The following is an 18,306-nucleotide window of genomic DNA, read 5'->3' as shown; positions in this document are numbered from 1 at the left end:
TCGTTTTTGGATTTGGTTTGCAAGATTCTTTATGTGAGTTCGTGTGTTGAAACATATTCTGTTGTGTCTGGGGAGAGTCATTTTCTTTTTGTGCCTTATAATTTAACACACTGACCAGTAAAATTTCATTTCAATTAAGAAATGATAGATCTGGTATTATATAAATTAGTCCTCAAGTTATGACTGGATATTTCAACCAATTATTAATAGCATTTCAGAAAAAGAAATGAGAAAAAAAAAGATAAAGAAAAAAGTAATTTCCCTTTGATTTTGATTTCAAATAATCATTACAGCAATCAACAAATCTGCTAGTAAGAATATTGTAAAACTTTAATTCTTGTTAATTTATCTTGTACAGAGAGAGAGAGAGAGAGAGATTCTGGTTGATAATGGAAAGATATTTGGACATGCTCAGCTGCAGAACTGATGTAATCTGGCACCACTGGACATTGGCAGTTGCGACACAAGGAGATAAAATGGATTGTTGGTTTCGTAGCTGAAAGGCTAGGCTCTACAGAAGTGCTGCTACCAAAGCATTTGCTGCAAAAATAACTCACAGATAACTGTTTTATCACATCAAATGGTGAGGGGAATCTTCAGCTGCACATCCCTGGCAACTTATAAATCAAAACCTTTATTTATACAATTTATAATAATGCTATGGGAGGAAAAGGAAAACATAATTTTTTTTTTTTTTTTTCAAATAAAAAGAATACAAATTTGGATAACAATGAAATAGTGTGTAAAAACTTTAATGCAAACACACAACACACATTAAAAAAGTCACACACAGCTGTCAGTGAGTATTCTGAAGAAGTGATGATGCAGCAAGAGGGAAGCACACTGCTCCAATGTTTCAGCCTCCAGCAGTTGTCACTCTTAACAAAGCTAACCAAACGGTATTAGCAGCATCACCAAGGCATTATTATTATTATTAATTTTTTTCATACATTTCCTCAAGTAAAATAAAATAAAAATAGAAGGGGAATTTTCAATGGTTTCATTTGAAATAATGACTATTGCTATATATTTTGTTCATAGTTTTAATGTTATTAGGAATATTTCCTGCCAATCTGTAGCAAAAGTCATATAAATTCCTTGACCTGTTTGAGATGTCATGTTTTATCAACAGTCATTTAACTTGTAAAACATGGAAAAGTTTTTATCATTTTTATGGTTTTTCTCTTCTAATCCAACAGGTTGCTGTTGGTTAGGGCAAGGTTAAACCCTCCCGCCCAAATATACCAACATTATTGAAGGTTTTGGTATGTCATCCAACTAGAAAAATATGGCATATTTGTAGTGCATATATCCTGCTAATCTGCTGGCAGAAATATTAGAATTAACAAAATAGCACAAATATCAAGTTTTTATAGATGTTTCAGAGATAGAATTTCAGTCCTTTATTAGTATAATTATAATAATAATAATAATGGTAATAATAATAATGGTAATAATAATAATAGTAATAATAATAATAATAAATAAAAATAAAATAAAACAAGCTGCCTAAAGGCCCTTTCATTATTGTTAACTGCTTTGTGACAGTCAAATATGTTATACAAGTAATCTCAAACTGGAAAAGGAAATGCCATAATCATTTTCCAAATTATGAAAAGAAAATATTACAATGTTAATTACTGCAGCCATTGAAGTTTTATCTTCAAAGTAGTCTGCTATCAGAAAAACCAAGTGGAATATAAAAGCAAACAGACAACTAACAAAGACAAACAATAACAACTATAATCCACAACCCTTTTCATGTGTGTATATAAGACAGGGAAAAGGAGAGAGAGAGAGGGGGGAGAGGATGAAGCATCAGTTCATTTTCTCATTTTCTTTTGAAGAACAAAAATAAAAGTGGATAAACTGTAAATATTAAAACTAATAAAAAAACAAAAATGAAAACAAACTAGGTTAGTTTATCTTGTTATTTTATAATGGTTTGATTGACTAACAAAAGCTAAATAAAATGATTATTCCAGAATAACTTGATAACTTGAAATTATTTTGTAACAGCATCAGGGTTTTATACAAGTTGGAAAGAGAACCATATTAAACATTGGTTTAAGAACCAATATTAAACATTGATTTTAAATTCTTATTTGTAAACATAAAAAGCAAAACTAGCCAGATTATTGCTCTCTTAGAATTAGATGAAATGATATAAATTGCCATTACTGAAGAATTAATTGTCTAGTGATTACAACAACAGGTAGGCCAAAAAATACTGATTGAGTTAATCAAGTTAATATTTTAGGAATGAGATGGGTGGTTGGGGAAAATATACATAATGGCAACCAACAGCAGTTTTCCTGAGTGAAGTACACAACCAGATTCAACCCTCTAAGGAATTGGCATTTATCATTTGTTGTTGTTAACTAAAATATAAGCAACAATGACAAGGAGTTAAGTATTAGTAATTATAAATACCAGCAACTAATATATATATATATATATATATATATACATGTATATAAAACCCTGTAAATATGGCATTGTATTTTCAGTCTTGATCACGTCCACCAGAAGAAATGATTCACACAAAATGTCCCATATTTCTAAAAGAGTTCTTTTTTTCATAGCAAGGATCATAGTTGCATTAAATTTCTTGTAATACAGCAAGGCCTCCAACAATTTCTTCTAATGGGTTTATTCTGATAGAAGATAAAATTTTAATGGCTGTCAACTTAGCAATGTCCAAACTGGTATAGAAACACCAGGTACAAGATATAACGGTGGGTATCAACTTAAAAAAAAAAAATGCACTTAACACAGAAAATTAAAAAAAAAATTCCAAAAACAAACAAAATAAATATAATAGAGAGAGGAAAACTCAGTGAGTAATGAATATTAAAGATAATCTAGATATCTAAGTATCAAATGTTTCAAATGTTATAAAGGCAAACTGAAGTGAAGAAAAATCTGCAGAAATTAATTTTAGGGAAAAAAAATGATGCAGAAACAAATAAATTCCTAATAAAATGGAACATATACAAAATAAGAGGAATATTGTAAACATATTCCTGCCCCCTATTCAAAGAACTGTATTTATGTTGGGAATAGGGAAGATATTGTAAACATCATCTGTTGAAAGAGTAGTTCAAGTAATTATTACAATTTGCTGCTTCTGTTGCAGTGAAGGGAAATGTTTCATCTATTTTAAGAAGCAGAAGTGTCAATGAATTCCATAGAGCCCTACAATGATGAATGGTCATAAAGTAATAATCTTTGCTTGGTTAGCATCACTAGAAGTGAATTACATATGTTACATTTCTAATCCAAGTCTGTGTGTGCAGAAGGAGAGATTCTGGTGTCCAGTAATGAGAAATGAACAATCCATTGTCCAGTACAGCATGATAAATAGATTATCCATTATCCAGCAGAGCATACAAAAATGGTAATCCAGTGTCCAACAGAGTTAACAAAATTTGATCACAATGAGTAAAAATTCAAAAGTAGTCTGATCGCTCTCTTGCTTCTCGATGTCCAGCAAGTACTTGAGCAAATTTCTTTTTATCAATAGACAACCGAATTGCTTGGACACTGCGAAACAATTGGTCTGAAGATATATCCTCTGGCAATTTGGTAAGGAACTGGGCAAGATGGATGAAATCCATTTCAAGAAGAAGATTTTGGTAGAGGTGTAAGATCCCTGAAATAATTAAAAAATACAGTTGGATAAAAATGAAAATAAAGATTTGAAAACTGAAATATTATGTACTATCACAGTCCTTGATAATAATATAATAATAATGAAATTATTGTATACAGTGCTCAGATGCACCACAACTTATCAAAAGTGGGTATAAAGCATATGCAGTAATGTACAGATGTCTGGAAAGTGAACAGTGTGAGTCAGATACATGCTTGTGTGTGTATGGAGGGGAGAAAATCAGGTGTAGTGTTGGCGAATCTCAGGAAGCATGGAAGTTTTGAAAGATGCAGTGCTCCGACAACTAACAACTGATGCTGGCAGTTTGTTCCATGCTTCAGCAACTCTTAGCGTGAAAAAATGTTTCCGAAAGTCATGGGAGCTGTGCTGTTTTCTGACTTTGTAAACATGTCCATGGGTGTTAGACTGATGGAGTTTGAAAAGGTGCTCAGATTTATAGTTTGTAAGATGGTTAATAATTTTATGGGTGTCTGTCAAGTCAGACGTCGGAGTTTCAATATATCCATGCCCAGGGAAGTAAGGCGTTCAAAATATGGCAAATGATAATAACAAATAAAAACTTTTGAGAAAGGAAAGTACAATATATACTGGAGGTTTTAAGTCACACTAAATTCCAGTGTTAGCATTAGTATATTTTAATAAAAGGTAATATTTATTACGGAGATGTACTTGTATAGCAAGTGACCTGATCTGAGATCGTGTGCTGGAACGAAAGCAATTGCAGCATGGAAGGTGTTTATAAGCCATTTAAGAAACACACAAAAACCGTTAGATTCAGCACAGAATTTTGTCAGTGTCATTGTAATTGATGGAGTGCCAGTCATAGGTGTATATTTAGATAAAAGAGGAACAAAGAGAAATTAAGAGAATTCTAATGAAGTGATTAGACCATGTCACAAAGATAAACTGGATCCTGACTTCAAAAAACTATTCCCATACACCATACTGGTCTATATCTTGATTTACACAAAAGTGAAAATTACTCACCCAAGGCAGTTCTGAATAAAAATTCTTCTCCATCTCGGCAAAAAACATCCCAAACTCTGCATGCAACATCAAGGGGTAAGGATCTGCTAAATATTGTAAATATCCTAGAAAAAGAAAAAAAAAAAAAATATATATATATTATATTGGGTTGGCAAGTAAGTAATTTTTTTGAATGACTTTTTTCAATGTTGTGATTTTTTTTTTTGACTTTTGATAGCCGTTACTTTTAGCTTACTTTAGAAGCAAATTGCAAGTAATTTTGTTTACAGCTGTTAGTTCAGAGTTAATTTTAACACAGAGTGCAAAAAAAACATTTTCACCATATTTTGCTTTTTTATTTCTGTAAAAGCAAGAAAGCTGCTGAGGCTCACAAAGAGATATATGAAGTTTATGGTGTTGATTGCTTAACAGAACAGATACGTTAGAAATGGTTTAAAAAATTCCATTCTAGAGATTTTTCACTCAAAGATGACCAACTGAAGTTGATGATGACCAAATCAAAACCATAATTGAATCTGATTATCATATAACTGTGTGAGAGATTGCAGAGAGGTTAAATGTATCACACACAACAATTAAAAATCACTTAAAACATCTTAGCCTCGTTAAGAAGCTCGATATTTGGGTTCCACATAAATTGAAAGGGATTCACTTAAAATGAATCAATATTTGTGATATGCATCTCAAACACAATGAAAGTGACCTTTTTTGAAATGAATCATCAGTGGTGATGAAAAATGGATTGTCTACAATAACATCAATCGAAAAACGATCCTGGTCCAAGCATAATGAACCAGAACAGACCACAGCGAAAGCTGAATTGCATCAAAGAAAGGTCATGCTGTCAATTTGGTGGGATTACAAAGGTGTTCTGTATTTTGAGCTGCTTCCAAGGAACCAAACAATCAATTCAGATGTTTACTGTCAACGACTAATGAAACTGGAGGAAGCAATCAAAGAAAAATGGTCAGAATTGGCAAATCATAAAGGAATCATGCTTAACCATGACAATGCTAGACCACACACGTCTTTGCTAACTCATGAAAAATTACTGGAGCTTGTTTGGGAAGCAATGTCACATCCACCATATAGCCCTGATTACCATTTATTTTGAAGTTTGCAAAATTCTTTGAATGGTAAAACTTTCAATAATGACGATGACCTGAAATCGCACTTGCTTTAGTTTTTGGCTGATAAGGACCAGAAGTTCTATAAGCGCAGAATCATGAAGTTACCAAAAAGATGGCAAAAGGTCATTGAACAAAATGGAAAATGTATAACTAATTAAAGTTCATTCTTTGTATGAAGAAAAAAGGATTTTTATTTCACACTAAAAAACCAAAATTACTTTCATGCCAACCCAATACAACATCATCATTTAATGACCACTTTTCTATGCTTGCGGGTGTCAGATGGAATTTGTTGATGCAGATTTTCTATGGCTACATGCCCTTCCTGTCACTAACCATCACCTGTTTTGAAGCAAGGTGATATTTTCCCATAACTAGATATGTTTTTCACAAAAGACTGGAAAACAAACAACTTTGCTTGTATGAAATAATGCTTCTTTACAACCATCGTGAGATATCTAAACAAGGGTACACACACATCATTTAAGTTCGTTTATGAATATGCATAATAAAATAGGATTTTATTATGCCGGATAATGTTATCAACTGACAATAGCATTTTATTGGGGTCGACTGATCCACCAGATGTCCATGTACACTACAGACTGTACTGTAATCATCAGAGGAATACAAACTATGATCGTAAGAAAAATGTGATGTGTGGAAATTAAAATATTTATAAATTCCATCCATGGATTATTATATATATATATATGACACACTTCTTTCAGGGGCTATAGTAGAAGACACTTGGCCAAGGTGTAACACAGTAGGACTGAACCCAAGACCACATGGCTGGGAAGCAAGCTTCTTAACCACACAGCCATGGCTGCCTCTATAACAATTTAGAGAAAATTACAATGCTTATGGTCAGTAAAATAGAATTGTAAATATAGTACAACAATGAAAGAAATGTAATTGATAGCAATAAAGAGAATCAAAAATTGGATGAATGGAAAACAAGACAGATCCAATTACTCAACAAAAAAGCATTCTGTTGCTGTGTACCAAAGTGAAAGAAATTGGAGACATATAATTATATCTCAAGACTGAATTTAATCAAAGCCTATTTGTGTTGTGGTTTTAGTTATTACAATAGTAAAGAACAGTGCAAACAGATATTTCTTAGTCTTTAATGCAGGGAAATATCAATATTAACTATTTGAAAAAAATTCCTTACAGGAAAATAAAGCAGTATTCTTTGTTTTCCAAAGGGCTCTATTGAAACGTTAGCATTTTCTTCTTATGGTACACCAATTCTTTAGATTTTTATTATTTTGTATCAGTCATTGGACTGCACTTATGATAGGGTATAGCCTTGAAGGGTTTAGTTGACCAATTCAACCTCAGTACATATTTTAAGCCTGGTACTTCTTTTATCAGTTCCTTCTGGCTGAACTGCTAAGTTACAGGGATACAAATAAACTCACACTGGTTACCTAAGTGATGAGAAGAGACAAATATAAAGCTGCAAACACACAAGACAGACTTCTACAGAGTTTCTGTCAACTAAATTCACTCACAAGGTATTGAACCTGAAACCATGTGGTTGCAATGTGAACTTAACCACACAGCCATGTTGACTATTTTTTAAAAACTTTATTGGTATCAAGCTTTAGTTTTAATCAAGTATTTTGCTGTGACACTTAAGATTAACTATTATAGACCTTATAGGTTGTTCACCTTAGGCAGGTGAACAATCTACCAAATTTCTTTATTCTTCATCAGAAATAATTCTGAATGTAGAATTATGTTTAATAAGCTTTTGATTCTTTTGTATTTTAACATTTTTATTTTGTAGTTAGCTGAATAATATTTTTTTCTTACTTGGCAGAGACCTTTCCTCAATACAGTAAAGCAGTGGTCCCCAATCTTTTTTGCATGGACCAAGAATTTAGCACTCATATTATAGGTTCATTTAGCTTGTGGGCTTAATTTATTGGTGCTTGCAAAAACTTTGACTTAGACAAGTGTGAAAAAGAGGCACAGACCAGAGACATAGCCAGGTTCTAAAGTTAGGGGAAGGGAGCACATAAAAAAAACGGTGCATTGACACATATCAAATCATTTTTAACTCATTTCTCTTATATCACATGAAATATTTCATTAGTTATAATATACGTAATTGTATTCTACATTCATTAATTTCCTGTTTCAGTAACAATGTTATAATGTAAGAAACTTACAACTACTGATATAAGTAACAAAAGAATATAAAAAAAATAATGGTTGTAATGGTGCCAATTTTGAAAAATGTGCTTGGGAGGAGCAGTTCCTCATTTTGCTTCCCTATTAGCTACGCCACAGACAGAAGTGGTAATTTTTCAAAATAAAACACCCTGTAGACTGCAATAATCAATAAAATAGAAATAAAATAAAAAAAATTGATTCTTTTTGTGCAACCTGGTACCAAATGATCCAAGGTTTAGTTGTTAAGGATCCCTGCTAAAAAGCATCTTACATTGAATGCTTCGATTGCTTTCCTAACATGTTGACAATTTCAGTATCAATTAAACTTTATATAGTTGGTGGCAGCATATGCTTCTGGTGACACATGGAAATATAAAGGTAAACAAAGATCTCTTTAAATAACGGTAACTTACCAATCTATAATGTAAATGTCGGGTGTCAAGTTCTGTCTTCCAAAATGATGGTGGAGTTGGGGCATATTTTCCAATAGGAACTCATCATAAGTATCAAAATAAGACTTCATCTAAAAAGAAAAGGAAAATGGAGAAAAAAAGGGTTAAAGAATATTCACAGAGCAAACATCGAGAATTGTTTGTATTTGGCGCAATAAGGAACAAAAGCAGTCTCTACAAGATATCTCCTGCCAGGAGATGGTCATCATAACTGATTTTTGTTGGTTGAATATCAAGACGTATTTAAAACAATTAACTTTATGAAAACTTACCATAATTTTTGGCATACAAGTTAAATTTTTCAGACCAAAATTTACAGCCATAAAAAAGGTAAAGATGACTTATACACAAAAATGATTTTAGAGGACCAAAAATTCCATGTGGAATGCAGAAGTCTTGGAAAGATAGCAATGATGTTTGAATGTTTACACCACATGTTCACACTATATGCTATGCTGACTTGTATTCCAGAAAATACAGTATACATAGATAATAAGAATCAAGGAGCTGAAATGCCAAGAAAGATGCATTTAATGGCCTCTATGACTAAATGAATATCTATTAAATTCAATGATGAGAATACAGTATTTGATCAACTGAGAGCTATGTGTACATTGAATTAGCATGTAAGTGGCTGAATATTCCACAGACATAAGTACCCTTATTGTAATCTTCAGGCAGAACCAGTGTAACATGGCCAGTCATATCAGACTTAAATATTCTACTTGTTTTATATTCAAACTGGCTAGATTTGACCTTTCACACCTACTTTACAATGTCGTTCTAAAAGTATGCAATCATATTAATAAAATCTCAAAGCTATAAGAGAATGTATCGTTAATTCAAAAATAATAACTAAGCATTACATTTGATAGAGTAATCTGAATGCTAAAGGGTTAAATTATAAGTACAATCTATCTAATAGGATCCAGCACAGTTTGCTCTACCCAATTTCACTCAGAAGGATTGGGCTGACCTGATACTATGGCAAAAGACATTCGCCCAAGATGAGATGCAGTGAGATCAAATTTGGACATCTTGTGATTGTGAAGTGGATTTCTTAACTATTTGGCTAGGCTGCATCCAATGGTGTCGATAGAAATGCAAACATTAAGAAAAGAATGACAAGTGGAAAGAGGTAAAAAGGATTATTGCAAGCTGCAGAGACTCTCAAGAGTCTATAGGTAGTTGCTGAGGCTGAGACTCCCTTTGGTCATGACTGACCATGGGACTGCACCTAGAAAGTTACCCTCCCAGGCACATGTCTGGGCAAGGCTGTTTATGGAAGACCAGCAGTCGCCCATGCATACTGGCCTCCCTTCTCCATGCCACCAGTGTTATCCAATGGAAAGGCAAAGGCCGATACTGCTTGGCACCTGTGACATCGCAACTCATTTCTACAGCTGAGTGAACTGGAGCAATGTGAAATAAAGTGTCTTGCTCAAGAGCACAACATGCAGCCTGGTCTGAGATTCGATCTCACAACCTCCCGATTGTAAGCTCGATGCTCTAACCACTGAGCCATGCGCCTTCACAGGTAGATATAGTAGCAGTAAAAAAGAAGGAAAATGTAATAGGAGTTCAGGACTGGATATTTTTGTGGTGGACCGTTGAAGAAATGAGACCCACGAGGTGGAGTGGCTGCTGCAGTAAGTGTTGCTCGCCATTCTTTGTGGCAATGCCATCACAGTCATTACTGCAGAGAATGGCTGAGCACACCATTTGCTCTGGGATATGTGGCCCATTGCTCCTGCCTACATCTTCTGCTGCTTTATCCAACCCCACCTTTTTTTTCCTTTTCTTTCTTTATCTTTTTTTTTCCTGCTGCTCCCCCTGGTGAAGAGGATTGGCCTGCAAGAGTCCTGTGCTGGTGCCACATAAAACATACTTGTGCCACTGTCATGTAATAGCACTTGTGTGGTGCCATGTAAAAGTACCCAACACACTCTGTAAAGTGGTTGGCATTAGGAAGGGCATCCAGTCATAGAAACCATGCCAAATCAGACTGGAGCCTGGTGCAGCTTTTCAGCTCTGGTGAAACCATCCAACCCATGCCAACATGGACAATGGATGTTAAATGATGATGATAATAATATCAAAAAAAAAGTGAAGAATAGATAATTAAATCAAGTGCCTGTTTTTGTTATGCTAGTAATGGGCAACAGTACTCTATTCCATTCTGATATGTCAGTACTTTATAAAATGGAAGTAACTGTAAAACATTTTTTTCTCCATAGAGAAAACTAAATTTCATTGATACAGTTGTTTTTTTTTCTATGTTGACTCAATGTTTCTAGTCTAATATCTGTAGAGAATGATTCTTGGAGGGATAATTCTCAGTCAATACAGAGAGAAATGCAAGAGTGATTTTTGAGATCTCTTTTGGCCAAAATATTTACTGACTCTCACACAACACAGCAGTTAGCCTGCCTTGAAAAATCTAAAACATATTCACTTGTAGGACAATCACTACTGACTTTCAGTAACGGCCAATTAGAGACAAAGAAAGCATCAAGGGGAAGAAAAACACACAAATAAACAAATAAAAAATGTTTTTATTATTATTAAAAGAAACAAAAAGGTGGTGAGATAGCAGAATCATTAGCATGCCCGATAAAATATTTAGTGAAGGTGGCGAACTGGCAGAAACATTAGCATGCCGGGCGAAATGCTTAGCGGTATTTCGTCTGCCGCTATATTCTGTGTTCAAATTCTGCCGAGCTTGACTTTGCCTTTTATCCTTTCGGGGTCAATTAAATAAGTACTAGTTACGCACTGGGGTCGATATAATTGACTTAATCTGTTTGTCTGTCCTTGTTTGTCCCCTCTGTGTATAGCCCCTTGTGAGCAGTAAAGAAATAAGATAAAATATTTAGTGGCATTTCATCCAACTTTATGCAGTGAGTTAAAATTCTGCTGAGGTTGACTTTGTCTTTCATCAATAAAAATAAATCATCGTTTAATGTCCACTTTCCATGCTAGCATGGGTTGGACGATTTGACTGAGTACTGGCGAACCAGATGGCTGCACCAGGCTCCAATCTGATCTGGCAGAGTTTCTACAGTTTTTTATGTGCCACCTGTACAGGAGCCAGTCCAGCAGCACTGGCAACGACCTTCGAGCAAACATCTTTTCAGAGTCTGTAAAATAAATACCAGTTGAACATTGGGGTCAATGTAATCAACTAGTACTCTCCCCCAGTTGTAAAGGAATTTACAAAAAAAAAAAAATTTTTTTTACTCACCATTCCTTCATCAACACGGAAGAAAGCAACCTGGCAGGGACCATTCAAAAGATTTGCAAAACAGATAAACGCATCAGCCACCTCCATGTTCAACAGCAACACAGCTGCCAAGAAAGACATTCCTTGAACCTGTCAATAGAAATAAAAATAAAAAAATAACGGTCATTAGAGATAAAATTAAGCTGTTGTTGCATTGTATTCTTGTTCTAATTACTTCAGTTTCATCAGTTGCATGCAGGTGAATAATGTGTGAACATTTGAAGGAAGTAGCCAAAAGTTATTTAAGTTGGCACAAGACTGTATGTCGAACAAGTTTATCCAGTAATAAAGTCATTTTAGTGACATTTTATTTTATAATGACAGTGTCCTATGACCTTGATACTTCATTAATACTTTTTTTTATCTTTATTTTTTATTGATGTAGCCACTGACTCATTCATCACTGATTGTTGTTGTTGTTAAGCAACAAGACAGGTAAGGGTGATTAGGTGATGGTCTAGGGCTTAGGGGCAGGAGACCCCAGACCTTGGAAAAAAAAAATTTGGCCATCTTGTAGTCGAGGGCTCTTCGTTGATGCCTGACACCACTGGGAGGTGGCCCTCGAAGTTGCTGGAAATGGAGATCACCAGGTTCAAATTCTTGAACAGCTTCATCACTGATTGGGAATACAGTGCGTTCAATTTTGAACCATGTTGCACTCATGGATGGATCTGGGATAGCATGTGCCCGAGCAACCATCCACAGTACTCAGCTACTCAGACTGTGCTGATTATTGCTTATGTTTACATACCCATGCTATGAGGCTGTGTATTTTTTTTATAAGAATTTATGTACTCATATCTATCAACATAAAACCAATGAACAGTAAAAATATGAAAGCACCTAAACCTAACAAATGATACAGTTGAATGTATTCTCTACAGGTAAAAGTAGAAATGATCAAGAAATTATATTATGGTGGAAGCTTTGCTGTTGTGGGCCACAAGTTTGATGTCAGTGAATCTATTATTGTGTTTTTTTGTTTTGGAGCCAACCCGTGATAAACTGGCATTCTGTCAGTGGTTGAGCACTCCACAGACACATGTACCCTTGATGCAGTTCTCAGTGAGATTCAGCATGACACAGAATGTGACAAGGTTGGACCTCTGAAACACAGGTGCTACTCATTTTTGCCAGCTGAGTGGACCCTGTGACGAAGAAGGAGAGATGTAGTACAAATCAATTAAAAGAATACTTAAAAAAGTAAAAAGGGTAAAAAAAAAAAAAAGGTAAAGTTACCTTTTCGAGTCATACCAACTCATAAAGGCCAGTCTCCTGGTTTCATGGCACATATATTCCCCACCTGGACGGGACACCAGTCTGTCGCAGGATGACTATTTTTCATAGCTGACTGGACTGGAGCAATGTGAAATGAAGCATTTTGCTCGAGAACACAGCATGTCACTCGGTTCGGGAATTAAAACCACAATCTTATGATCAGGAGTCCAACATCCTAACCACTAAGCTACATGCATCCACTAAAAGAATACTTAACCCATTAGCATTTAAACTGGCAACATCCAGGCCAAATATTCTATCTGTTTTATATTCAAATTGGCCAGATCCAGCCTCCCAGAACTATCCTACAATGTCATTCTAAAAATAAACAATCACTTCATTGAAATTTTGAAGGTACAAGATAATGCATGATTAATTCAAAATAATGTGAATAAATAAGCATTACAGTTGACAGAATAATTTGAATGCTAAAGGGTGAATGAATGCTATGGCAGCATTTTAAACTTTTAAATATAAGAAACTAAAATTTGAATGCTTACTAATTTGTAAAGAGGGCTTTACCTTGCTCCCAGGAAGTAAGAAAGTACTATCTTAATTGTGTGTGTGTGTGTGTGTTTGTGTGTATTAGTGTCTCTCCTCAACCACTGCTTGACAACTGGTGGTGGTGTATTTATATCCCTGCAACTTAGCAGCTTGGCAAATGAGATCAATAGAATAAGTACAGGGGATCAATTCATCAGCTAAAATTCTTCAAGGCGGTGCCCCAGCAGGACCAGAATCCAATGATAGAAACAAGTAAAAGATAACAGAAACAGATGTAAACTTACATAACCAACATCGGGTCGATAGCAAGCATAGGCTCCTAAAAGACTGTGTAAAAGATCATGATATGGTCCACCCTACAAATAAGAAAATAATTTTATACATCATGAATGAATATGGAACGGACAAGGCACTTATTGCACAAAGCTTATATTAGAAGAAAGTTTCTACTTTGAATATGCCTTTGTTTTTCTGTTGCATTAAATTCCATATGTGACACTCTCTCCCATCATATAATCATTAATGTGTGCATGCAAGAGAGAGGAGGAGGAGGGAGAGATAGGAGAGAGTGCATATGTATGTACATACACATACATACACACATATATACATTACATGGAAAAATGTGAGCATGAAAAGTCATATTCTTAAGATTATAAACCTGGAAAAGTACAGGACAAGTTATTACACCTGTGAAAGTATAGGACAAGCTATTACTTCTAGTAAAGTAAAGAATAAGAAACCTTTTACTTAAAATATTGCAGCAAAGAATGCCAGTTCTTCTAATTTATCACTCTTTACAGTTCTCATCTTTTAAATTTATTGTACAAAACTGTTCAGCTAATTTGTAAGTTTGTCTAATTAGTCACTTTTTTCTGTATTTAAGGTAGTAAATTAGCCAAATTCTACTTACATAAGTATAGTGTTATTTGTAAACTATAACAAAATAAGTTTTAATATTCAAATTTTAATTTTAGCTGCACTATTTTAAGTAAAAAGTTTTTTATTCTTTACTTTACTAGAAGTAATAGCTTGTCCTATACTTTTACAGGTGTAATAACTTGTCCTGTACTTTTCCAGGTTTATAATCTTAAGAATATGACTTTTCATGCTTGCATTTTTCCATGTAATCCATGATTTTTCCTGGCATTGCTGTTGTAAGATAATTATTAATGTGTCAATTAATAATTTAAGATTTTACCTTATAAAATACTGAAAGATAATATTTCAATTTTTCCATGTAAGTGATGATAATATTTTAATTTTTTTGTGTGTTTAATTTAAATATATGTTGTGATTGAATTATTTGATATTACCTCAGGAACCCAGTGTGTCAGTGAAACAGTGCTCAGTGTTCAAAGGATCAAGTGAAGGGGAATTGGGAGAATCTAGATGTCATTGATTTGATATATGATGGCAAACTTTAAATGATAAATACTTACTTTCTGGAAGATACAGAATTGTGGAAAGGTGCGAGAAACGTCCAATTTTATCAGATCCACACTAGCTTCCTTGCTGGACGGAAGGTCAGAGGTATCTGCAGAGAAAAGTATAATATGAGATTAATAATAATGTTGCTGTGTGTGTATGTGTGTGCATGCATGCTTCCCATTGCTTGGCTGTGAGTGGAATAAAAAAATGTATAATTAAATATAAAGTACAGGATAAGTTTAGGATGTAAGCTGAAGTCCTGTATGTTCATTAAAGTAATTTGCTGGTTTGGAACAAATTGCTTCCATTAGAAATAAGATTTATATTACTATTTTCCTATTTTGATTAAAAAATAATAAAAAAATGAGATGTATTTTAAGATAATCATAGAAGAAAATTCAGCTGCCAAACACTTAGGCAACTGAAGATTTAAAGTCTGCATATATAAATTATGGCAAAAATCGGATCTTTTATGTTCTGGCCTATTCAAGAAAGTCTTACCAATGCACTCTGTATGTTAGTCAAATGTCACTGAGGAAAGTGGGGAAGTTTAAGTATCTTGGAGCTGTATTTATGAGTGATGGGAGGCAGGAGGCTAAATTGGATACTAGAATTGTAGGTTCTGGTACTGTAATGCACCAGCTTCAGCATTTAATCTTAAAAAAGGAGAATCTAGCAAAAAAGCCAAACTCCCTATTTTCAGTTTGGTTTTCATGCCGATCCTCACCTAATGACTGAAAGAATATGATTGTGAATACAAGTAGCCAACATATAGTTCCTCTGAAGGATCTCAGGAATAACATTACTCAACAGGGTGCATAACTCAGGGATAGGGGAGTTTCTCCAAGTTGAGCTGCTGCTTCTCCATATTGAGAGGTCACTGCTCTGGTACTACAGATTTGTGGATAGAATGTTGCAGGAAAGGATCACAGAACAAATTATCCAAGCAGAGCCAACTGGCAGGGGACCTAAGGGCAGACCACAAGTGAAGTAGTTGGGTAACATCCATAGTCTCTATTGGTCATATTTTGGAATCCAGCTGGAAAGTTTAATGACAGTTATTTCTGACAGGAACCTTTGGAGGAGGTACCAGAGAACTCTATCCCCATGACCTTCCCAAGAATAGTGGATGACTGGCAAAACATAAAAAGTACCCATTGCACTCTTAGAGTGGTGGCCATTAGGAAAGGCATCCAGCTGTAGAAACCATGCCAAATCAAACTGGAACCTGGTGCAAACCTCCGGCTTACCAGTTCCAGTCAAACCATCTAACCCATGCCAGCATGGAAAGCAGACGTTAAATGATGAGTTATTGTTGACCAAATGAGATGAGAGATTTCAGCAGGCAGAAGAACAGGCCAAGGCTAAGTTAAAAGTACCATCTGGTCACAGATAGTATTCATTTGCTGTTGCTCTCACAATCTCCTTTGTTATGACTATTTTTAAAATTTCTCATTTGACAGAAATATGTAACAAAGAGTAGTAAAGTGAAATTTCAGGTTAAGAATTAAAAGTCATACAGTTTGTTCATTGCTTTGCATGTGTCACCTACCACAAGTGTGTACAGGTAATCTTTCCTGGTTTCTTTTATTTGTTGATTATAGATTTATATCAATAATTAAACAGAAGACTTACTTTCTGATGAGCCATTTGATTCCTCACTCAACATTTTGATTCGGTCTTTGGCACGATTTAGACAAATTTCGAAGAGTTCTGTAATGAAATAAAATATAAAATATTAAAAAAGAGCTGGAAAATATATATATGAATTTCTCTGGCATCAACAAAAGAAAAGGTAAGTGAAATGGCTCGTGGGAGCTGTTCTGGCTATATATCAAGGTCAGATGTAAGAAAATTAAGACATAAATAGATTTGTGGAAAAAAATGTCTTTGATGTTGGCTATCCTCTTTCTTCAGCGAGATTTATATAACAAAAATAGAAAGAGGAATAGCTGATGTGAGCTGTTCTGGTTATACATTAAAGCTATGAGAAAATTAAGATATAGATTTCCAAAGACTATAATGTCATATCTTTTCTTTCACTTTTATAACAAAAGAAGGGAAGTGAAAGAGCTCACAATAGTTTTTTCTGTCTACATTTGAAGGTCAGCTGTGAGAAAATTAATATATATATATATATATATATATTTCCCCAAACGGCTGTAATGTCTGCGATTTCCTTCACACAACTATGTAGCTAATATACAGGAATGGAACACGGAGTACTCATATTCGTCAGCTTGAATGAAGGAACATTGCTTCCTGAATCCAAATCCTTAACATTAACAGCATCTCTTTATCTCTCCAGTTCTACACAAGGTATTCAAAACCCCTAGGTATTGATGGACATATATAAAAGTGCTATGAGCAAACAGTGACTGGACTCAAATCAGATTTTGATTTGACCAAAGAAATCTGCCCTATTGATATTTAAACCTGAAAAATCTTGACATCAACATTCCAGAGGGATAATGATACTGACAGACTCTATTTCAGAAGACGTGGAAAAGGAAAGAGGCTTAAGATCAGTTCAGAAAAACCTTTGAATGTTAGAGAGTAAATTAAACAACAGCAAAATCAACCAAAGGTCTTCAGTGAACTCCTCAAAAAGCACACAGTTCTTCTGAAGATGTTTGATATACCCCAAGAGCTACAGGATGAAGAGCTGGAGGAGAGACATCCAGCATGTCAACAAAAGATTATGTATGGCTATGTTTCTTAAAAGGGGTGGAGTCACTTGAATGTTGGATAGAATACCTTGCAGTATTTGACTGGGTCTCTAACTTGAAATTTTGCTGAGATCAACTTTGTCCATCATTCTTTCTGGGTTGATAAAGTATCAGTTGAGGTTGAAGAATTGGCAGAGTTGTTAGAGCATCAAATGAGATACCCTGTGGTGACTGTTCTGGCTCTTTGCATTCTGCCTTTAGTACATGGCCAAAAGGTTAATGTTATAGTTTCATAAAGCAGTAAATGAACGGAACATTTTCAGTACATGAGAGTCAAAAGATCACATGCTTTTTCTTCCCTTTAATAAATTGCTCTTGTAAACAACTTGTCCACTCATTTCACACCTCTGTAGACATGTGAAATAAGAAATTCCTTACCTGGAAATCAGATAGATCGCTAGCCACTATATCTTTTTCTATTTTCACTCCCTGTTTATTTCTGTGTTCCCTTCAGTCGAAGAGCATAGGCTCGAAATGTGAAAGACCTCACTTCCCGAGCGTTAAACTAATACATCTGTTTGTTGTTTACACACCCAACTTTGTCTTTTGTTTCCTTGTAAATTCTCACTATATATATATATATAGTAAGAAAAGGGAGGAAGAGAATTTTGATTATCTCCTTGTGATAAGTTGTAATACATACATA

General features: G+C 34.5%; 1 protein-coding gene across 1 annotated transcript in view; it reads right to left on the bottom strand.

Annotated features, from left to right (window-relative positions):
* Positions 1 to 312: 312 nt before the first annotated feature.
* LOC115208772 (TBC1 domain family member 14) overlaps positions 313 to 18,306 on the bottom strand; it is a 164,295-nt gene continuing 146,301 nt past the window's right edge. Inside the window, exons 6-12 of the mRNA XM_029777094.2 lie at positions 16,567 to 16,644; positions 14,943 to 15,037; positions 13,785 to 13,856; positions 11,680 to 11,808; positions 8,397 to 8,506; positions 4,664 to 4,767; positions 313 to 3,655 (exon numbers count right to left, since the gene is read on the bottom strand). Of these exons, the coding sequence (XP_029632954.1) occupies positions 3,453 to 3,655; positions 4,664 to 4,767; positions 8,397 to 8,506; positions 11,680 to 11,808; positions 13,785 to 13,856; positions 14,943 to 15,037; positions 16,567 to 16,644 (791 nt within the window). The 3' untranslated portion in view covers positions 313 to 3,452. The remainder of the gene's footprint in view (positions 3,656 to 4,663; positions 4,768 to 8,396; positions 8,507 to 11,679; positions 11,809 to 13,784; positions 13,857 to 14,942; positions 15,038 to 16,566; positions 16,645 to 18,306) is intronic.

The sequence above is a fragment of the Octopus sinensis genome, linkage group LG2, assembly GCF_006345805.1.
Source record: "Octopus sinensis linkage group LG2, ASM634580v1, whole genome shotgun sequence".
Taxonomy (NCBI): domain Eukaryota; kingdom Metazoa; phylum Mollusca; class Cephalopoda; order Octopoda; family Octopodidae; genus Octopus; species Octopus sinensis.
The sequence above is the reverse complement of the archived record's forward strand: the minus strand, read 5'-3'. Positions and strand labels throughout refer to the sequence as shown.